The following is a 23,595-nucleotide window of genomic DNA, read 5'->3' on the forward strand; positions in this document are numbered from 1 at the left end:
TATGAGTATGTGATTATCAGTAGTCCCTAGATCGGCGCACAGGGTTCCATGGTCTTCAGGGCCCAGCCAGAGCTTACACCTCAGACACAGGCCCTTGATTCCAACAGCATCTGAGAAACTCCTCGTTGAGACCATACTTGTCAGCAAAGAAGAATTCTGAGTGATGGCTCCATGAGTAACCCTGATATTCAATTTGAAGATGAAGACTGCTTACTCAAGGAAACTTAACAAGCTCCAGGGGCTTACTAGTAGCTCAGGGTAGGGGCAGTCTGAAGGCTTGATTGGAGGTGAGGCCTTGTGCATACAAATGGAAGCCCACATGATGGAATCAGTTTGAGAGAGAAGAAAAAGGGGTGGAGAAAGAGCATCAAAATATGGCTGCTTAAAGGGAATATATTTCATAAAATTAAGGTATTACAGATCCTTACAGAGAAATTGTGGAGGACCTCACCTTATACACAACTTGATTTTTTTAAATAACAAGCATCAAGCATCTATTTCTTCTATTAGAAAATAAAAGATTACCCTTTGGGAAAAAAATAGAGTGGAGATCCACAGCTGACTTAGGCAGCTTGTGAGCTGCTGCTTTAAACCAAAAACAGCAGCAAAGAAAAATTCTGTGACAGCTACATGAATAACACTGATGCTCAACTAGAAGATTAAGATTGATGAAGGAGACTTACCACCAAACTAGGTAACTAGGTTTACCTGGCGTCTTGGAGTCCCGTGATCGGGGTAATCTGAATCTCAGCGTGTGATGCATCCTTTTCCTGCAAAATAGGAGACCGCCAGAGCCTTGTGAATTATGAGAAGTCCTTTGGGTGCTTTTAAGCAACTGGTGTTTCACCCTCTTAGGTTCCAAAAAGAATCCCTCCTTCGTTGTCAATCCCAGAGAAGCAGAAATTGCCCATGGGATGCCATTCTTTGGGCTTCAGTGTGCTTCTGTGGGGGAGTAACAGTGCTGTGTAAAACATCGAAGAGGGTGCCACGGTTCACACGTGACAGGGTCAAGCGGTTCTGGTCAGCCCCGTGTCTCACCCCTGACACCTGCCTCCTGTCCGTCATCACACCTTCAAAAGCTGGCACTCGCTTCTGGATGCTCTTCTTGTGTGCCGCTCCATCTAAATGAGACAGTGCTTCTGAGCGTCCGAATGGAGAGTTGCACAACGTAAGATGTTGTGGGACGTCTTTACTTACTCATTTTCTGAGAATTGATGGGTATTCATAAATCTGCTGTGGAACATTGACCACCTCTGCACCCCAGCCCACCTCTGCCCTTCACATCTGAGGCAGGCGCTCTCAGAATATGAGCGTGGAGGTCCTCTCCATTGCCCGGGAGCAGGTTGGGAAGGCACAACACACCATGGGTACAGCGATGAGCCCCAATTGCCATGTGTGCTGTTGAGTGTCCCTTTGGAATTCATCTTCTTTTAAAGGGTTATTTATTTATTTTTCTATTATTATTTTTTTTTTTTCTTTACAATATTGTATTGGTTTTGCCATACATCAGCATGAATCCGCCACAGGTGTACACGTGTTCCCAATCCTGAACCCCCCTCCCACCTCCCTCCCATTCAGCTCTTAGTTCACTGATCCTGCTTCCAACCAACTGGTGTGGAGACTGGTGGTGTCTGGAGTGGTGCCTCTTGTCTGGAGGGCTGAGGTTGCCCGTCTACTCAGAAAAGCTCAGGAGAAACACCTGTCCACTTTGGGTGCAATGCTACTGAGTAAATTTAGGAGGGATGATACAGGTGTTCCTTTTCATTCTTTTTGTGACCTGTCTGTGCTGCCCTGGAAGGTTTCACTTCTCTGTCTGGATACAGCACGACTTTCTGCAGGCCGCCATGGAGCATGAAGCTCTTTGTGAAAGCATGAAAGATGGTAGCCGTCGGGGCCACCTGGTATTCTTTAGCCCTGGGCCTGATGAAGGCCATTTGCCAGCCAGGTCAGGGTGCCCCCAAGTAGTTGGGGCTCTTTCCCAGAGAAGCACACCACACCTTCCAGGTTTTCCATCCTGAGCTACCATGGCGCAGAGTCGGCTGAGGCTGCTCCCCAGGTGGCTGCTCTCCTTTTTTGGGCAAAATCTTGTCTCTGGCAACTTTCTACCCAAGCACCCTTCCAAACATGCCAGCTGTTCTTCTTGCCTTCCGTGAAGTTGTTTCCCACCTCTGAGTCATCTTGCTTATGTTAAATCATCTGCTGAAACTCGGCTCTGTGTTACTAGCTAATTGGCCAGTGCTTCAGTCGATGGGTCTTGAATGGGGACCCGGGAACACAGGGCACCATCAAGTGCCCCGCAGCAGCTCTGCTTGAAGCCCTGTAGCTCTGTGTGAGCGAGTAACCGGCTGCATGGCTCTTGGTCTACTCTGAGCCTCTTAGAAGGAGCATCTCAGCAGAGGGCCATTGAAGCTGGTGTTTGTATCAACCTTTGTGTACCACTTTTTCTACTTGGAATGATGTTGACATGACATCATTCCAAGTGGAATCATTCCAAGGGACATCATTATGAGTTCATTCAGCAGGTGTTCAGGGAGCACGGGCTCTGTGTGAGGCAGTGTGCTTGGTGTGTCAAGGATACAGTGATCAGACAGTTCCTCCCTGAGGAGGTATCTTATGGAGGAAGAAGTGGGGAATTAAGACTTATTATTTGTCAGACTCCATTCTAGGTGATTGACCTGATCCTCATCTACAGATGAGAGGTTTGGTATTTTCTGTTTTTGTGGAAGAGGAAGCATACTCAAAATGACTAGCTTGCAGAGCTCATACTCAAAACAAGTCAAGATGCAAATCTATGGTGCTAAACTGCCAACTCCTTGCCTGGTCCATCAAAGTCATATTTCCCAAACTGTTTCAAGGAATGCTAGTGGTCCAGAGCTCTTACAAGGTGTCCATGGCAAAAGGCTGCTGTGGTCAAGTAAGTGTGAAAAATCGGTGAAGACTCTGCTTCTCCTCCTCCTGTCCTGAGAACGTACAGTGCCTGTTGGCAGAGTCACACCTGAGCATGTGGAGAAATACTGTGCTAAAGACACATGCCTACATTTCTGGAAGCAGGGCCCAGGAATCTGCATTTTATCCAAACACCCACGTTATTCTCAGTGTGTTGAAGTGTGAGGAGCACTGTTCTTGGTTCACTCAGTTTATTTCAGATTTTTGCATTAACTAACTATAGTCTTAAAATCCCCCAAAGATTTTCCTACTGCATTTAGTCTATAAAACACTCACTGAGTGTCACTTACGTGCAAACAAAGCACTCCAGTGTTTAGAAACTGTCACCCACCGGAAGGCTGACCTTTACCACACTGAAAGTTCTTAGGAGACCTAAAGGAAAATAAGAATCATGAAAAATTACTCCTTGGCTATGAAAGTGAAAATATAACATCATTTTATATTTTATATGTATAAGCATATTATACATATAAAATATATCCATATACACAGAGATATGATAAAAGTCTAAGGTAAACCAAAATAATGATATCTCTAGCCTTATGATATTATCAGTGATTTGGAGATTTTTCTACATTTTATACACTTTAAAATTAACGTTATTAAAAAGAAATGTAACTGTTTATCTCATCCTTTTCAAGAACTTATTTTATTATGATCTTTTTTTGTGCTTTATGAAGCATCATCTGACACTTTGCAGAGCTTGGATACAGACTGACACGTAATCTCCAGCTGCCCAGAAGCTCAACCAAAACTTCACCAAGTTTGACTTTGCTTTGCAAATAGAAAGCATTTCCCTCCGTGTGTCTTCATGGTTCCCCTTCTGTTCTTAGCCCTTCCCAGCTTCTTCCTAGGATAGTGGGACCAGAGCCACAGGGAGAGTCGGGGGGCTTTGCCGGTGATCCCCAGAGAGGTGCCGTCCATGCTAGATGTGTGGAAGTGTGTGTTTGTGTGTGCGCGCGCACGCGCATGTGTGTGAAAGAGACAGACACGGGAGAGGGAGCAGTGTGAGGCCCTCAAATGAAGCAAAGATCTTCCCTTCCGTCCAGGAGACATCACTCACAATGCACACGGTGAAGGCGTCCAGGCTCAGGTTTCAGAAAACTCCCCTTCGTGCAGCAGCAGCCCAGATGCTTCAGTGATTAGCTAAGGCTGGGGAGGTGTTCTAACCCTTGCGTGTTTATTTCCCTGTGAATGTTCATAGTGAACTTTTCCCCATCTTTGTCATAGTTAACTGTACAATATTATCTGCTTTCTTGTCTCGTATACATTTAAACAGGCATTTCAAACACCCTGACAGCTGTTATATTTCATCTCATCTCACTTACTAGTTGTCTTATATAACAGAGTTACCTGAGGTTGGAGAAACAAGCCTTTTTTAACTGTTTAAGAAGTAATTGTATTTGTCTTATGTATTATCTTTGCTTTTTCCCCCAGAGATTTATGGAGAACAGCAGCATAATTGCTTGCTACAATGAACTGATTCAAATAGAACATGGGGAAGTTCTCTCACAGTTCAAATTAAGGTATGTGGCAAAATAGGATGAACACGAGGTTCACTGTTCTGTGGCCAAGCTTGTCTATCCTCAGGCTGAGGGTCACAGTAGAACCCCAGAGATTCTGAAGCTATTGAACAAGTGATGGTAGCTGCTAAAAGAGAGAGTCTAAACTGGGAGCCCTTTGGTATAATGAAATAAATTGGAAGCGTTTCTTCTTTTGACAGTATTTTACACTATTTACAGCAGTTTTAAAATTATACCCTAGGAAAAATACTGTTTAACTTCTGTACAATTATATGGAGATTAAGAATAGCCTTTGAGGATTAGTACTTAGTACTTGCAACATTTATAAATTCTTACTTGGATTGGTATAGATGCACCCAGGGCTATCTTTCATGCTAACTACGGTAGTTGTTACCTATTTGTGATAGCAGTTGCCTGAGGCCTGCTTGTGGCCTCAGTATGCATGAGGTATCTCCAAGAGCGTTTTTGGGTCTCTGTGTGCATATCTGGTGCTCGTAGCTTCTCTGTGGTGCTCACTTCTGAGATAAATGGATTCTCTCGCTGTCTGGGTGGCAGGATGCTCTGCTTCTGGGGCTTCTTGAAACAGCTGAGTTCTAGCCCATGCCTGCTTTTGCTCAGGCTCTGCTCTGGCACACTCTCAGGACCCTGATTTCCTCAACCTGTCCCTATAAGCAGAGAGAGCAGGGCAAAGAAGAGCCTCAGGGCAACTTGCAGCCCCTGAGAGGCAAGTCTCAAGGGGCTGCAGGCTACAGGATGCCAGAAGGGCCCTGGCTCCTCTCTCCGGCAGACTGAGGGGTCACCTGGCTTTCGGTGTGTGTGTGCATGCTAAGTTGCTTCAGTCATGTCCAACTCTGTGCAGCCATATGGACTGTAGCCTGCCAGGCTTTCAGACTCATCGAAAAATAATTAAGATAGCATCTCTTTGAAATGGCTCTATTTCTTACCTTGATTACTGAATTTGCTTTCAAAGAGAACAAAACCCTTTCTAAACTTAACTTTTCTGGACCATCCTCTGTCCCTTGAAAGAAAAATGGATGGGCATGAACCCACAGAGACCTCTTCTGTGGTTCACGCTGCTCAGGGAAGTCAACTATTTGGTGGCTGCTGCTGCTGCTGCTAAGTCGCTTCAATCATGTCCGACTCTGTGCGACCCCAGAGACGGCAGCCCACCAGGCTCCCCTGTCCCTGGGATTCTCCAGGCAAGAACACTGGAGTGGGTTGCCATTTCCTTCTTCAATGCATGAAAGTGAAAAGTGAAAGTGAAGTCAAGTCGCTCAGTCGTGTCCGACTCTTAGTGACCCCCATGCTCCTCTGTCCATGGGATTTTCCAGGCAAGATTACTGGAGTGGGTTGCCATTTGATGGCTAGAGAGCTCTAAGAAGAGTGGGGGTAAACAGTCCCTTTTGCAGTCGTAAACAATTGAGAATCTCAAACCAGTGGGAGTTCTTTGGTAAGGAAAATAAATCCCTTGGTTTCTTTGTATCCATAAATTTATTAGTGTCAGGGAACTTCATGGAATTTCTTAGGGAAACCACATTGCCTTTACTACAGCAATTTATTTTTAATTGTACTTTAATTGTTTTTATTCCTGGGGGTCTCTTCTGTTTTTATGGAGAGTGAAAAAGACTTTGTACTTTTATTTTAGATGTTTTCACAATAAATAGGATTAGGAAAAGAGAGATTTCATTTTGGTTTAATTCTTCAACAGTTGTATGGTCTACCACAAAAGTGAACTGCAGACGCCTTACTGCTTTGATCAGTAATTCCCTCATTTTATTTTAAATGACTGCCTGAGTTTTCCTAGGCAGCAGGAAGTATGATGGCATGCTGGGGGCCAGCATGAGGAATCCCACCTGTGACAGGGTCATGCAGAAGGAAGCCTGACAAAATGCAAGGACATGATCAGACTTCAGGGGTTCCCCCGGAATTTCCTAAGCATCCACCCCGCAAGACCAGAGTCTGCCTGCTTTACTGTGTTATGCTTTCCACCTACTCTTCTGTGATTAACAGGGGGCTGTCCCCCTACCACCTTTTTCTGGAAAAAAAATTAATTTAGAGCTTTGAGATAATAAATCTCCTGGGCATAATACGAGTGTTTCAATCCAAAAACCCCTCTGATGGCTTTCTAGCCTGCCTGCAGAACTCCTACAGCTGCGCATGTGATTGTTTACAGTCTCCCAACCTCAAGAGGCACAGGAAGCTTAAAACATCCTAGGGATGCAGGGGCTTCCGAGGTGTCAAGATCATTAGAATAAACCTGATTAAGCGGTTCATTGTTGAGCCAATACTTGCTGCCAAATTTTCATATCCTTTATTTTTAGATATAGTTGGTATATAGAAAAACAAGTAGTAGACCTGGTATTAGCAACATTAGATCTTTGAGTTAAGTACCTTCTTTGTTATAACCCACTGCACCTTTGTTCTATAGAGATGTAACTTTAGTGCTTTAAGGAGATGCAGATTAAAGAAAAACACTTCAGGGGAAACGAAATTAACATTTATTAAGGAAGAGAGCCAAAAAGTGTTAGCAAGCCTCCTGGCCAGAAGATAATGTAAATCACGTGAGACCTTTTGTATACAAAAAGGTATACAGAAAGAGTCTGGGCTGTTAACGCTACATAATTTTGTATTACCCATTGATCTCTATGTACAATCAAAAAGGTATAAAAGGCCTTTCTAGACAATAGAGGTGGGGCTGGTTATTGGAAGGACTGGTTTCCCCCGTGTCTCCTCTTTACTCTAATTTCAGGCTGAATTCCCATCTGGGGCATGGAGGCTCACCATGTATACTTACTTGTCCTGGCTTCTAAGATCTGTAAGAGAGAGAGCCCAAGGCGAGGCACTCTCCAATATTCAAATGGGCGCCACTGGCCTAACGTAGATGGTGCAAGCTCCTTGTCTGGAACTTTATTGGTTTTCCACGTAGACCAAGTTAATCAGCCTCTTCTCTCCACTTAATTTTCCTACTACACTATTTCTTCTTAATCTAATCTTATATTTCTATATTAATAAATAAGCTTTCCTCGCCAATGCCGTCCCTGCTTCGAATTCCCTGGATCCACCGGGGCTGGACCCCGGCAGTGGCACAGGTCAGAGATCAGAAGGTACCTCGTCAAGGGAGAGTGGGGTGAAGGCAGGTCTGGCAATTTGAAATAAACATCCGTAGGCAGCACTGGAGCTAAAAAGGAAAGGGCTTTAGGTTATCATGCTGATGAAATCTGCTCAGAGCCAGGGGACTGAGAACTTCTCAAGGACTCACAGATTCAGACCTTGGCAAGATTCTAAGCACCTAGCACTGTGCAGGTCCCATAACTTCTCACCCATCAGTGGCTGGAGCTGGTTTGCAGAGTTGGGCTCACTGTTAAGGTCGTAGTGAAATGCCTTGGGTTCTTAGTCCAAATCTGCGTCATGCTGGTGAATGGGCCTGGCCCAACAGCTGCAGTCCCAGGAAGGTGGGTTTACTCAGAACCCTAACCCCCTCATCTTCTGCACCAGCTTCAGCTTGGCTGATAGGAAACCTCCCTTCCCAGCCACAAGCAACCTGCTTGGGAGCAGCCTCTGCAGGGGGGAAGGGAGGCAAGTTCTCTGCAAGAGAAGACAGAGGCGGAAGGACTAAGTGGTCAGGTCCTTCTGATGCTGTTTGGCTGGTTGTACCTCAACTATCTTCAGCTCCCTTCTTGTATTTTGGAGAAGTAGCGGTGGGGTGTGTGGTTTGATTCTCCCTAGGCCTAGTGGATGGGAGAGACAGTGACCCTCCATGGTCTCTCCAGCTCCTTAGGGTACTTCAGGACATCTAAACCATCTACCTGCACCCCAGGGGCTGACAGGCAACTCTGTGACTTGCTGTTGATAGGGGAAATAAGGCTCTGTGTTATACAATGCCAGAATAATTATAGTCTAATTATATAATACTTTTCCCTGCAATTCCACCCCCAGCTGCAGCTAAATATGTGACTTACTAGCATTCAGCAAGGACACGCTGTACTGCATGGATAATACTGGATGTTAAAGGCAGATACTTCTGTCCAGTCTTCTTGGATGGTGACCATATTTACTTAACCAAGAAAAGAGATCATGTAATCAAACATAAGATACCTAATCTAGAAATTCCATTATATGAGAATAACTTTTAAAGATAGAACAGAATCATACTTCTGTGTACATGTGGTGGATTGCTTTATTGAACAGAAGAATTCATGAAAGGGGAAATGGCTAGGGAGACAAGGGAGAACTGATGACTGTTTATTACTTACGTTCTTGTGCTTTTTTATCATGAAAAGAACTGTGTTAACCAAAATATCAGTAGGATTTGGGTATTTATTGGGAGTCCAAGGTGATGTGCTTACTAAATCGCTTCAGTCATGTCCACCCCTATGGACTGTGAGTTTACACTAATGAAGGATGAGCTATTGTTTCGTCATTAGGCAATCTGATACCCATTATCTAAGGCTTATACCTGGATCAGTTTATTTTACTCCAAGTCTTAAGACAATAGCAGTCCTCCAATTTAGAAAGAATCAATTCCTGATGCACAAACCTCGGTATTCTGTAGAACACTACACCTCTCATTACCAACCGATGTTTTTAGAGCACTTTATCCTCACGTGGGCTCTGCGTGACAGTCTTGTGTTACAGGAGTGGAAACCGAGCTGTGATGACTTAAGGTAACCAGCCTGTGCTGCATCGCTGCCCAGGAGCGGTGCTGGCTGGTGGCACGTCCGTGACTTCCTCCCTGCCACTTCCACACTCCTGCTGGGATGTGAGTTTGTGTCCAGAACCGTCGCCCTTCACGCCACCACCTTGCACAATCCATCCTACCCTGGTTCTACAGCCTCGGTGTGTGTGTCTCAGAGGGGTGTGCATGTTTTGTTGGAGTAGATTCTAGAGTCCCTTTGTTAGGAACACAAGAGATCATGTAACCCAACCAGCCCAGCACAGCTGACAGAGGAAACACTGAGCCAGAGAGACTCTTGGCACGGTCGCGGGTGCCTGATATGTAGGCGCCAGTGCTGGAGCAGAATGCAGGCACCTGTGTTAAGTCAGACGCACTCTGCACACCATCGTGGCACCGTGTTCCCTGTAGACTTTCCACCTGTTGTTCAGTCGCTCAGTCGTGTAAGACTCTTTGTGACCCCATGGACTGCAGCACGCCAGGCTTCCCTGTCCTTCACCATCTCCCAGAGTTTGCTCAAACTCATGTCCATTGAGTCGGTGATGCCACCCAACCATCTCATCCTCTGTTGTCCCCTTCTCCTCCTGCCTTCAATCTTTCCCAGCATCAGGGTCTTTTCCCCTGAGTCGGCTCTTTGCCTCAGGTGGCCAAAGTATTGGAGCTTCAGCATCAGTCCTTCCAATGAATATTCAGGGTTGATTTCCTTTAGGACCGACTTGTTTGATCTCCTTGCAGTCCAAGGGACTCTCAAGAGTCTCCTCCAACATCACAGTTTGAAAGCATCAGTTCTTTAGCACTCAGCCTTCTTTATGTTCCATCCATAGTCTCACGTCCATACACGACTGCTGGAATAATCATAGCTTTGATATACAGGCCTTTGCAGACAAAGTAACGCCTCTGCTTTTTAATACACTGTCTAGGTTTATCATAGCTTTGTGGTATTTACCTGCTTCGCGTGGATCTTCATCACAACTAAGATAATGAAGGAGAAATGGTTATATTACCAGCACTTCTTGGCTTTTCACAACAATATTCTCTTTCTCTGGAGCTTTTTCTAACTTTTCAACTTCTCAACCTGAAGACTACAAAAATACATTCGCATTACTGTGTTATATGGCTTGTAAGAACAGAAAAATTAAGCTAAATTTCTTCTACGTGAAGAATATTAATAATTAATGGAGGAAATTTAATTCTCAAACTCTAGGAACATGATTCAAAGTAATTACTTCATTTTGCTACAGGTTTATTTAAACAGAACCATCAGCCAAATTGATTTATTTATTTATTTATTTTTTTTAAATTTTAAAATCTTTAATTCTTACATGCGTTCCCAAACATGAACCCCCCTCCCACCTCCCCTCCCCATAACATCTTTCTGGGTCATCCCCATGCACCAGCCCCAAGCATGCTGCATCCTGCGTCAGACATAGACTGGCGATTCAATTCACATGATAGTATACATGTTAGAATGTCATTCTCCCAAATCATCCCACCCTCTCCCTCTCCCTCTGAGTCCAAAAAGTCCGTTATACACATCTGTGTCTCTTTCCCTGTCTTGCATACAGGGTCGTCATTGCCATCTTCCTAAATTCCATATATATGTGTTAGTATACTGTGTTGGTGTTTTTCTTTCTGGCTTACTTCACTCTGTATAATCGGCTCCAGTTTCATCCATCTCATCAGAACTGATTCAAATGAATTCTTTTTAACGGCTGAGTAATACTCCATTGTGTATATGTACCACAGCTTTCTTATCCATTCATCTGCTGATGGACATCTAGGTTGTTTCCATGTCCTGGCTATTATAAACAGTGCTGCGATGAACATTGGGGTACATGTGTCTCTTTCAATTCTGGTTTCCTCGGTGTGTATGCCCAGAAGTGGGATTGCTGGGTCATAAGGTAGTTCTATTTGCAATTTTTAAGGAATCTCCACACTGTTCTCCATAGTGGCTGTACTAGTTTGCATTCCCACCAACAGTGTAGGAGGGTTCCCTTTCTCCACACCCTCTCCAGCATTTATTGCTTGCAGATTTTTGGATCGCAGCCATTCTGACTGGTGTGAAGTGGTACCTCATTGTGGTTTTGATTTGCATTTCTCTAATAATGAGTGATGTTGAGCATCTTTTCATGTGTTTGTTAGCCATCCGTATGTCTTCTTTGGAGAAATGTCGATTTAGTTCTTTGGCCCATTTTTGATTGGGTCGTTTATTTTTCTGGAGTTGAGCTGCATAAGTTGCTTGTATATTTTTGAGATTAGTTGTTTGTCAGTTGCTTCATTTGCTATTATTTTCTCCCATTCAGAAGGCTGTCTTTTCACCTTGCTTATATTTTCCTTTGTTGTGCAGAAGCTTTTAATTTTAATTAGATCCCATTTGTTTATTTTGCTTTTATTTCCAGCATTCTGGGAGGTGGATCATAGAGGATCCTGCTGTGATTTATGTCTGAGAGTGTTTTGCCTATGTTCTCCTCTAGGAGTTTTATAGTTTCTGATCTTACATTTAGATCTTTAATCCATTTTGAGTTTATTTTTGTGTGCGGTGTTAGAAAGTGATCTAGTTTCATTCTTTTACAAGTGGTTGACCAGTTTTCCCAGCACCACTTGTTAAAGAGATTGTCTTTACTCCATTGTATATTCTTGCCTCCTTTGTCAAAGATAAGGTGTCCATAGGTGTGTGGATTTATCTCTGGGCTTTCTATTTTGTTCCATTGATCTATATGTCTGTCTTTGTGCCAGTACCATACTGTCTTGATGACTGTGGCTTTGTAGTAGAGCCTGAAGTCAGGCAAGTTGATTCCTCCAGTTCCATTCTTCTTTCTCAAGATTGCTTTGGCTATTCGAGGTTTTTGTATTTCCATACAAATCTTGAAATTATTTGTTCTAGTTCTGTGAAAATGTGGCTGGTAGCTTGATAGGGATTGCATTGAATTTGTAAATTGCTTTGGGTAGTATACTCATTTTCACTATATTGATTCTTCCAATCCATGAACATGGTATATTTCTCCATCTATTAGTGTCCTCTTTGATTTCTTTCATCAGTGGTTTATAGTTTTCTATATATAGGTCTTTAGTTTCTTTAGGTAGATATATTCCTAAGTATTTTATTCTTTTCGTTGCAATGGTGAATGGAATTGTTTCCTTAATTTCTTTTTCTACTTTCTCATTATTCGTGTATAGGAATGCAAGGGATTTCTGTGTGTTGATTTTATATCCTGCAACTTTACTATATTCATTGATTAGCTCTAGTAATTTTCTGGTGGAGTCTTTAGGGTTTTCCATGTAGAGGATCATGTCATCTGCAAACAGTGAGAGTTTTACTTCTTCTTTCCAATTTGGATTCCTTTTATTTCTTTTTCTGCTCTGATTGCTGTGGCCAAAACTTCCAGAACTATGTTGAATAGTAGCGGTGAAAGTGGACACCCTTGTCTTGTTCCTGACTTTAGGGAAATGCTTTCAATTTTTCACCATTGAGGATAATGTTTGCTGTGGGTTTGTCATAGATAGCTTTTATTATGTTGAGGTATGTTCCTTCTATTCCTGCTTTCTGGAGAGTTTTTATCATAAATGGATGTTGAATTTTGTCAAAGGCCTTCTCTGCATCTATTGAGATAATCATATGGTTTTTATTTTTCAATTTGTTAATGTGGTGAATTACATTGATTGATTTGCGGATATTGAAGAATCCTTGCATCCCTGGGATAAAGCCCACTTGGTCATGGTGTATGATCTTTTTAATGTGTTGTTGGATTCTGATTGCTAGAATTTTGTTGAGGATTTTTGCATCTATGTTCATCAGAGATATTGGCCTGTAGTTTTCTTTTTTGTGACATCTTTGTCAGGTTTTGGTATTAGGGTGATGGTGGCCTCATAGAATGAGTTTGGAAGTTTACCTTCCTCTGCAATTTTCTGGAAGAGTTTGAGTAGGATAGGTGTTAGCTCTTCTCGAAATTTTGGTAGAATTCAGCTGTGAAGCCATCTGGACCTGGGCTTTTGTTTGCTGGAAGATTTCTGATTACAGTTTCAATTTCCATGCTTGTGATGGGTCTGTTAAGATTTTCTATTTCTTCCTGGTTCAGTTTTGGAAAATTGTACTTTTCTAAGAATTTGTCCATTTCTTCCACGTTGTCCATTTTATTGGCATACAACTGCTGATAGTAGTCTCTTATGATCCTTTGTATTTCTGTGTTGTCTGTTGTGATCTCTCCATTTCATTTCTAATTTTATTGATTTGATTTTTCTCTCTTTGCTTCTTGATGAGTCTGGCTAATGGTTTGTCAATTTTATTTATCCTTTCAAAGAACCAGCTTTTGGCTTTGTTGATTTTTGCTATGGTCTCTTTTGTTTCTTTTGCATTTATTTCTGCCCTAATTTTTAAGATTTCTTTCCTTCTACTCACTCTGGGGTTCTCCAACTCTTCCTTTTCTAGTTGCTTTAGTTGTAGAGTTAGGTTATTTATTTGACTTTTTCTTGTTTCTTGAGGTATGCCTGTATTGCTATGAACTTTCCTCTTAGCACTGCTTTTATAGTGTCCCACAGGTTTTGGGTTGTTGTGTTTTCATTTTCATTAGTTTCTATGCATATTTTGATTTCTTTTTGATTTCTTCTGTGATTTGTTGGTTATTCAGAAGTGTGTTGTTCAACCTCCATATGTTGGAATTTTTAATAGTTTTTCTCCTGTAATTGAGATCTAATCTTAATGCATTATGGTCAGAAAAGATGCTTGGAATGATTTCGATTTTTTGAATTTATCAAGTTTAGATTTATGGCCCAGGATGTGATCTATCCTGGAGAAGGTTCCATGAGCACTTGAAAAAAGGTGAAATTCGTTGTTTTGGGGTGAAATGTCCTATAGATATCAATTAGGTCTAACTGATCTAATGTATCATTTAAAGTTTGCGTTTCTTTGTTAATTTTCTGTTTAGTTGATCTGTCCATAGGTGTGAGTGGGGTATTAAAGTCTCCCACTATTATTGTGTTATTGTTGATTTCCCTTTCATACTTGTTAGCATTTGTCTTACATATTGTGGTGCTCCTATATTGGGTGCATATATATTTATAATTGTTATATCTTCTTCTTGGATTGTTCCTTTGTTCATTATGTAGTGGCCTTCTTTGTCTCTTTTCACAGCCTTTGTTTTAAAGTCTATTTTATCGGATATGAGTATTGCCACTCCTGCTTTCTTTTGGTCTCTATTCGCGTGGAATATCTTTTTCCAGCCCTTCACTTTCAGTCTGTATGTGTCCCTTGTTTTGAGGTGGGTCTCTTGTAAGCAGCATATAGAGGGGTCTTGTTTTTGTATCCATTCAGCCAGTCTTTGTCTTTTGGTTGGGGCGTTCAACCCATTTACGTTTAAGGTAATTATTGATAAGTATGATCCCGTTGCCATTTACTTTATTGTTTTGGGTTCGGGTTTATACACCCTTTTCATGTTTCCTGTCTAGAGGATATCCTTTAGAATTTGTTGGAGAGCTGGTTTGGTGGTGCTGAATTCTCTCAGCTTTTGCTTGTCTGTAAAGCTTTTGATTTCTCCTTCGTATTTGAATGAGATCCTTGCTGGGTACAATAATCTGGGCTGTAGGTTATTGTCTTTCATCACTTTAAGTATGTCTTGCCATGCCCTCCTGGCCTGAAGAGTTTCTATTGACAGATCAGCTGTTATCCTTATGGGAATCCCCTTGTGTGTTATTTGTTGTTTTTCCCTTGCTGCTTTTAAAATTTGTTCTTTGTGTTTGATCTTTGTTAATTTGATTAATATGTGTCTTGGGGTGTTTCGCCTTGGGTTTATCCTATTTGGGACTCTCTGTGTTTCTTGGACTTGGGTGATTATTTCCTTCCCCATTTTAGGGAAGTTTTCAACTATTATCTCCTCAAGGATTTTCTCATGATCTTTCTTTCTGTCTTCTTCTTCTGGGACTCCTATAATTCGAATGTTGGAGCGTTTCATATTGTCCTGGAGGTCTCTGAGATTGTCCTCGTTTCTTTTAATTCGTTTTTCTTGTTTCCTCTCTGATTCATTTATTTCTACCATTCTATCTTCTATTTCACTAATCCTATCTTCTGCCTCTGTTATTCTACTATTTGTTGCCTCCAGAGTGTTTCTGATCTCATTTATTGTGTTATTCATTATATTTTGACTCTTTTTATTTCTTCTAGGTCCTTGTTAAACCTTTCTTGCATCTTCTCAATCCTTGTCTCTAGGCTATTTATCTGTGTTTCCATTTTGATTTCAAGATTTTGGATCATTTTCACTATCAATATTCGGAATTCCTTCTCCGGTAGATTCCCTACTTCTTCCTCTTTTGTTTGATTTGGTGGGCAACTCTCCTGTTCCTTTACCTGCTGAGTATTCCTCTGTCTCTTCATCTTGGTTATATTGCTGCGTTTGGGGTGGCCTTTTATATTCTGATAATTTGTGGAGTTCTCTTTATTATGGAGCTTCCTCACTTTGGGTGGGGTTCTATCAGTGGCTTGTCAAGGTTTCCTGGTTAGGGAGGCTTGTGTTGGAGTTTTGGTGGGTGGAGCTGGGTTTCTTCTCTCTGGAGTGCAGTGGAGTGACCCGTAATGGGTTATGAGACATCAAAGGTATTGGGATAATTTTGAGCTGCCTGTATATTGAGGCTCAGGGGAGTGTTCCTGTGTTGCTGGAGAATTTGGGTGGTATGTCTTGTTTTGGAACTTGTTGGCCCTTGGGTGGGGCTTGGTTTCAGTGTAGGTATGAAGGCTTTTGATGAGCTCCTATTGCTTAATGTTCCCTGAATTCAAGAGTTCTCTAATGTTTTCAGGCTTTGGGTTTAAGCTTCCTGCTTCTGGTTTTCAGTTTTATTTTCACAGTAGCCTCTAGACTTCTCCATCTATACAGCACCGATGATAAAACATCTAGGTTAAAGATGAAAAGTTTCTCCACCTTGAGGGACACTCAGAGAGGTTCACTGAGTTACAAGGAGAAGAGAAGATGGAGGGGGTAGAGGTAACTGGAATGAGATGTGGTGAGATCAAGAGAGGAGAGAGCAAGCTAGCCAGTAGTCACTTCCTTATGTGCGCTCTATGGTCTGGACCGCTCAGAGGTATTTACAGAGTTATACGGGGAAGAGGAGAGGGAGGAAGTAGACAGAGGAGACCAGGAGGATAAGAGAGAGGAATGAGTAGGAGAGAGACAAATTCTGCCAGTAACCAGTTCCTTAGGTGTTCTCTACCGTCTGGAACACACAGAGATTCACAGAGTTGGATAGAGAAGAGATGGGGGAGAAAAGAGACAGAGGCCACCTGGTGGAGAAAAAGGAGAGGCCAGAGGAGGAGAGAGTGGACAAGCCAGTAATCTCGCTCTCAGGTAAACTTGGGTAGTGAAGTTTGGGTTTTTAAATGTACAAAATTGACAACAAAGATTAAAAATCTGGAGTAGAGGTTGGATTTTCAAAGATACAATATTAAAGAAAAGCAGAAGGAAAAAGGAAGAAAGAAAAAAAGAATTATTAAAAACAAACAAACAAAAAAAAAACAAAACAAAACACCAACAACCATCCAAAGAGTATATATGGTGTTTGCCTTAAAAAAAAAAAAGTCTTTTTTTTTTAAATAGTAATACTAGGTTATAGAAATAAAAATTAGAGGAGAAATAGAAGATTTAACAATTTTAAAAAAGCTCAGAAAAAAAAGAAAAAAAAAGCAAAGGCAAAAAAAAAAAGAATGATTTTAAAAATATTAAAAATTAAAAATATATCTGGCTCTTCTCTGATGTTATGGGCCGTGTGGGCTCACTTCCAAGGTGGTTCCCTCTGTTTAACTTCTTCTGTTTGCTGGTTTTTAGGCTCACTAGTTCAGTCGCGCTGTGGGGAGGGGGGATGCTGCAAACAAATAGCACTGTCGTGTGTACACAGTATCTCTGCCCCGCTTGACCTGTCCTTCCTCGCGGCGCACAAACCGCTCCGGCTCTACGATGCTCAGCCGGGAACCGTCTGGGGCCGGCCCTAGGCTGCGTGCACTTCCCCGGTCCAAGCCGCTCAGGTTCGGCCCTCAGGCAGCCCTCAGAGGCACAAATGCGGCTGGGACTGCGCTTTGTGCCCTTCCCAGGTCCGAGTAGCTCAGGAGTTTGGCGAGCGCAATCGCCGCGGCTTGTCACCTTTTCCGCCGCTGCCACTCAGCTCTCTGGGTGGACCGCTGGCGCACCCCGTGAGGCAGACTGTGACTGTCCAGCACCCCCAGAAGTCTTAGCAAAGGAGCCTGCTTGCAGTTAGGTAAGTAAAGTCTCTCCGGGTCTGCAATTGCCCCTTTCCAGTCCTTACGGCTCTGGCTGCCTGTCCCCGGCGGGAATGGTCTGCAGCCGGCTTTTCCGTTCCGTCCTTTGTTCTGTGCTGGGTCCTGGCGGTGTCTTATGTTCGAGCTTTTCGCGTGGTAGCTATCCCACAGTCTGGTTTGCTAGCCCAAGTTGGATGGTTCTGGTTGCGCGTGGGGCGTTCCTGCCTGATTCTTGCAAAGCTCTGCAGCCCGCGTCTCCCGCGCGGCCCTGCCCTGCCCCCACTTCCCAATGGCGGATGCAGGCGTCTGTGCTGCTTTTCCGCTGGGGGAGTTACTGGTGGGCTTGTAATCTCTTGGTTTTAATTATTTATCTATTTTTCCTTCCTGTTATGTTGCCCTCTGTGTTTCCAAGGCTCGCCACAGACTCCCAGCCAAATTGATTTAAAGCCTAGATTTACACATGGCAGTCCCATTCCATTCGTCACCGGGGACAGTAATCTGCTGGTCCTGCCAGTATACTTTCACTTTAACTATTGATAAAGATCTGCTTTGTTCCATGGGGCATGATACTCACTGGAGAGTGAGTATCACTCTCGCTTTGCAGTGAACATCTGATAGATATATTTTGGCAGCTGGAGCTAAGATCTTGTACGAAAGCAGCCTCTTGAATTGACAGAAACAGTCACACTTGGAGGTAGCTGTTTACATACTTAATTGAGCCACACAGGTACTTTAAGAAAATACTTGGGTGCGAGGGGAATGTATCATCTGATCAGACGTGTTAGCACTTCCTTATCCAGCTCCCAAAGCTAAGGAACTAGCCCACATAGACTTGCTTTTCCGTGTGGGACTGCTGGAGACCGGGCTTGCTTTCCTGTGGTGCTGGGCTGGGTACTGGACCCAAAGCCCTGAACACACTCGTGATGAGACCAGCTCTTACTTGCTTCTTCCTGAGACGTGGTGCAGTAATGACTTTGGTAACAATTTTAAAGTCCTCCTTGATTCTTTTTCCCACTTTAAATGATCATGTTTACAAACACAGCATTGCTAACAGGACAGTATACAGCTCATATTAGGTAGGCTGTAGCAACTCACTTTATTTTTGGTTTTAATTGAAGTATAGCTGCTGTACCATATGTCACAATATGTGCTGTGCTTAGTTGCTCAGTCATGTCCAACTCTCTGTGACCCCATGGACTGTAGCCCACTGGGCTCCTCTGTCCATGGGATTCTCTAGGCCATGTCCTCCTCCAGGGGATCCTCCCAACCCAGGGGTCAAACCCAGGTCTCCCACATTGCAGGCAGATTCTTTACCGTCTGAGCCACCAGGGAAGCCCAAGAATACTGGAGTGGGTAGCCTCTCATTTCTCCAGGAGATCTTCCTGACCCAGGAATCGAACTGGGGTCTCCTGCATTGCAGGTGGATTCTTTTCCAACCGAGCTGCAAGGGAAGCCCCTGTGTTACAATATAGTGGTTCATAATTTTGAAAGGTTATGCTCCATTTATAGTTATAATAAAATATTATACTGTATATCCCTATAGCTTATTTTATACCTAATAGTTTGTATTTCTTTCTCCCCTCTCCCCAGTGGAAACCACTAGTTTGTACTCCATATCTGTGAAATTGCTTTTTGTTATATTCACTGGTTTGTTGATTTTTTAAGATTCCACATATAAGTGATATCATATAGTATTTGTCTTTTTCTGACTTATCTCACTTAGCATAATGCCCGCCAAGTCCATCCATGTTGCTGCAAATGGCAAAATTTTGTTCTTTCTGTGGCTGAGTAATATTCCATTGTATATCTACACCACATCTTTATCCATTCATCTGTCAATGGGTACTTACGTTGCTTCCATATCTTGGTTATTATTGTGAATAATGCTGTTACGAATATTGGGGCATATGTATGTTTTTGAATTAGTGTGTTTGTTTTTTATGGATGTATACCTAGGAGTGGAATTGCTGGGTCATATGATGGTTCTATGTCATATGGTAGTTCTGTTTCCAGTTGTTTGAGAAACGTAGTTAGGAGCAATTTGAATAAGAAAACGCCTTACGCTGTTGGGCATCTTGGTTGAGTGGGGTTTATGTTCCCCTCCGCTCACCTCCATCATGATTACTTACTGTACCTACCCTCCCACACTGGCGTCTTCATCTCTGCAGTGACAGGAACACCACCCATCAGTGGACTGAAATCCTTCATTTTCCATGCAGGTTGCCTTGCTACTATTGAAAGCAGTTCTTGGTCTGATGTTCCAGATACACTCATGAGAAAGTATAGGTTAGGATTAACTTTTCTTCTCACCAACAGCCTTTGAAAGCTTTAGAGAACAAAGAATTATTTTGAGATCTTGCAAATAATATTAAGTACTATGTCTTGAAATCTTATATTGTCCCAAGTACTTTGAGACATAGCTCACATAAACTATCTATGTTGAGTCTTACAACAAAATTTAACGAATCTGCCGGCAATGTAGGAGACCCAAGTTCGAGCCCTGGGTTGGGAAGATCCCCTGGAGGAGAGCATGGCAACCCACTCCAGTATTCTTGCCTAGAGAATTCCATGAACAGAGAAGCCCAGGGGGCTACAGTCCCTGGGGTCACAAAGAATCAGACATGACTGGTCAACTAACACTTCACTTCATTTTGTAGATGAGGAAACTGGGACACAGCAAAGAGAAAATATTGCCCAGGGCCCCATAACTGGCAAGATACTGAACCAAGTTTTACCCAGTTTTTTTCTACTCTCTGCCTTGTAAACAGTTCAAAGTAAAATGGCAAAGTTAGATGCTTTATGAGAGAAAAAAGAATAATGTTTTAAGAGTTTATGAGAAGAAACATCTGTCTAGTAAATTAACATTTTTGTGGGGGTAATGTGTAAGAAAGCCTTCACTGGACTTGTTTTAACAGCCAGCATGAATAAGAAAGCTCTGGAAACTAGGCACATCCTTCCTGAGTTAGATGGTAAGTAGCTTATTGTTATCTGGAGTTGCTCTAGGTTATAAGGTAGCTAGAATGTTACGTGAGAAATTGAAGTGATTTTAAATATTCCAGATATACAAGGAAGGTCATCAAGAATAGTGCCCACCTGGAGACCTGTAAAATGAACCAGGCAAGAGGAATTCTGCCCTCTTTGCCTTTCATCAGACAGTGGGTATAGTTGAAAGCAAAGTACCATAACGGCTTCTTAACTAAGGTCATCAAAGTAAGAAAAGAAAAAAAAATGTTTCTGTGTCTGTTGCAAAAGGCCAGAATACCTCAGATCCAATATGGGTTTAATTAGGTTTTCCAAGCTGATGGGGATGGGCTTCTCAGTGATGTTGCTGTGAATGGAACAGCAGAGTGTCATTGACGTAGAACACCGGCGCCTCTGAGGCCGGCTTCTGCGTGTCTCTTCCCTTGTGTCAGTATGAAGGTCTCATCCAGCACACACAGAGGTCATGCCATGACCCATGACCAGTGGCTGGATAGATCTCTTCTCTTTGTGTGATATACGTAGAAGTATCTGCTATTGTTTGTTTATTTCATTTGAAAGGCTAGGTTTCTTTTTTTTCCCCCTCCAAAACAGAATATCGAAAGGTACTTGGTTTTAATGAATCTCAGGAACTGTCTGCTTTGATAAGGCAACAGATGAAATGCTCATGGTTTTCTCGCAGGACTAACGTGAATCTTCTGCAACTTTCAGGGCCTGTAATTCAGTGTTTACAGCATTAGACCACTGTCACGAAGCCATAGAGATCACAAGCGATGACCACGTGATCCAGGTATGGGAGCACTTTTTTCTTTAGACATCAAAAGAGAGCCTTTCAAGTCTGAGCCACCCTTCTCTGAGCACTTTGCTGTGATCCTCACATTTCAGCACATTTTCTTTGGAGAAACGAACATCAAAGTATGCAAAGAAAACTGATACTCTTCGGCTGAGAATTAGATACTCAGTGGGAATAAAAATTAGTTCAGATCAGAACCTGCGATTTCTCTGACAGAGATGGGGTAAATTCTTTAGACTTTGCAGAAAGACATTGTTTATACCAAAGTATGTCAGAACCGTAAATATTTATAAATGCCTTGGGAACAGAATATTATCAGTGGTCCTCATTGATTTGCCTGCAGTTGGTATTCCAGTTATAAAGCATTCTTATATAATATACGGGCTTCCCTGGTGGCACTAGTGGTAAAGAATCTGCCTGCAATGCAGGATACTGGGGTTCGATCCCTGGGCTGGGAAGATCCCCTGGAGGGCACAGCAACCCACTCCAGTATTCTCATCTGGAGCATTCCATGGACAGAGGAGCCTGGTGGGCTACAGTCCATAGGGTCCCAAAGAGTCAGACACAACTCAAGTGACTTGGCGTGTATGCTTAGATAATATTAAAGTCGTCTTTCTAAGAAAATGAGATTGGCAGACAAATGTGTGTGGAAATAAAGTTGTCTTATTATTTTTGGAAGGTAGGAAATCCCATGGACAGAAGAGTCTGGCAAGCTATAATAAATCCATGGGATCACAAAGAGTCAGACGCTATAGGGCAACTAACCCTATAAGAAATTTACAGTTAGAAAATAGCTGGCGTGCCGCCCTTGGTCTGCATCGTGGCACTGAGTGTGAGAGCCTCGCTGCCCTTGGTAAAGACAAAGACTGTGTCCAGCACACCACCCACGACAGCCTCTCATGTGCTCTCCTGTGAAACAGCCCGCTGCCCACACAGACACCCCACTCCCACCTGGGGTCGGTGATAGCAGTCACCCACTGTGTGGGCCCGGTCACCCATTCGCTCAGGAAGTTATCTCGTTTCCCTTCAGGAACCCCATGAAAGAGACATACAGTAACACAGATGGGGAAACCAAGGCCCAGGAAGGCCAAGGAATTCCTCCAAGGAAAACCCCAGTAATAAATACTGAAACCAAAACATCCACCCATGGCTTTCTAGCTCCGGAGCCTTCCCACCTGGTTCCCTGTTTGGCTGCGTTTTTGGACTTTGTTTTGTTGGCTGTCCCATGACACGGGTCTAAAGGCTTCCTCATGATGCTGCCTGTCACTGGCCCACCTGCCCGCGGATCTGCCCTGAACTAGAGAAATCAGACATGTTTCTGTTATAGACCGGGCACAGATCCACTTCCACCTGGACTCGAACAGTCAGTTCTGTTCATGAAACACATTTGTTTTGCATCTCCCTCTTTTTTTCTTCCTTTACAAGAGAAAAGCAGAAGTTTCTTCATATATACTTGCATACCAAGGAGATATCCAGGGGAAAAGGAGTGAACTCACACCTCCAGCTTTTACAGGGAAGCCAGGGCGTGGTTTTACTGATGATGAGAAGGGGCTTTCTGCTCTCTACCAGCTGTAGTGTTGCAGGCAGTCCTTTCACAGACGGATGAGTCCTTCCTTCTCCAGTTAGCTCCTGATGGTCAGGAAACCTGCATCTCTGGGAGAGGTGATAGGCCGATGGTGTCACAAGCTGTGAATCACTGGCAGCCTTTACCTGAAAGAGGAAGGAGCAGGGGCTGGGTATGGTGGGTGCCTGGTTAGGGAAATCCTTGTATTAAAAGGGAAACTGTACTGATTGCAGAGTTTCCCTTGGGGCACCCTCTCAGGCCCCTTTACAAGCCTGCCAGCATCCTAAACATAACACTCAAGCACAAGGAGGAAGTTGAAGGGAGGACATTATATATAAGGGGGAAATTTAAAAGGCCTTTGTGCCATAGATTTTAAAAGGTGTCATCATGAGTGAGTTACATCATATATGTTCTTTTTCAGTACCAGAGTCCTTCTCGGGGCAGTTCCGCTTCTCAGGGCATGTGTCTCTTAGAGAGGTGGCAGAAGCACTTGACATTCATAAATATTCTCTCTCTCTCCCTTTCCATCCGTTGAAACTGTTTGCTTCAGAACACTGAAGTGGTGCTTACCATGTGCCAGACGCAGTACTTAGCATTTTCCACAAGCTCGTTTATCTCTTAAAACAATTCTGTGAAGCAGGTACTACTGTCTGAGCCATTTTACAGATGAGGAAACTGAAGTCCAGAGAGGATCAGTAAGCTGCCCGTGGTGCTGGTGATGAACAAGAGCCAGGGTGTGAACTTGAGTGCCTTGGCTCCACAGTCCATGTCCTGGAGCACCTGTTGCATTGTGAGGTCGCCTGGCACGAATGGAGGCCTATGACTCCTACCTGTATTTACAGCCTAGTAGCCAAAGCAGGGTAAACACATAGGGAAATATGAGCA

At 43.1% G+C, this 23,595-nt stretch overlaps 1 protein-coding gene across 1 annotated transcript in view; it reads left to right on the forward strand.

The window, feature by feature from the left end:
- The window catches only part of PDE8B (phosphodiesterase 8B), a 229,296-nt gene that overhangs the window by 132,289 nt on the left and 73,412 nt on the right, over positions 1-23,595 (forward strand). Inside the window, 2 exon segments of the mRNA XM_027971477.3 lie at positions 4,384-4,472; positions 21,065-21,143. Of these exon segments, the coding sequence (XP_027827278.2) occupies positions 4,384-4,472; positions 21,065-21,143 (168 nt within the window).

This window comes from Ovis aries, chromosome 7 (assembly GCF_016772045.2).
Source record: "Ovis aries strain OAR_USU_Benz2616 breed Rambouillet chromosome 7, ARS-UI_Ramb_v3.0, whole genome shotgun sequence".
Taxonomy (NCBI): domain Eukaryota; kingdom Metazoa; phylum Chordata; class Mammalia; order Artiodactyla; family Bovidae; genus Ovis; species Ovis aries.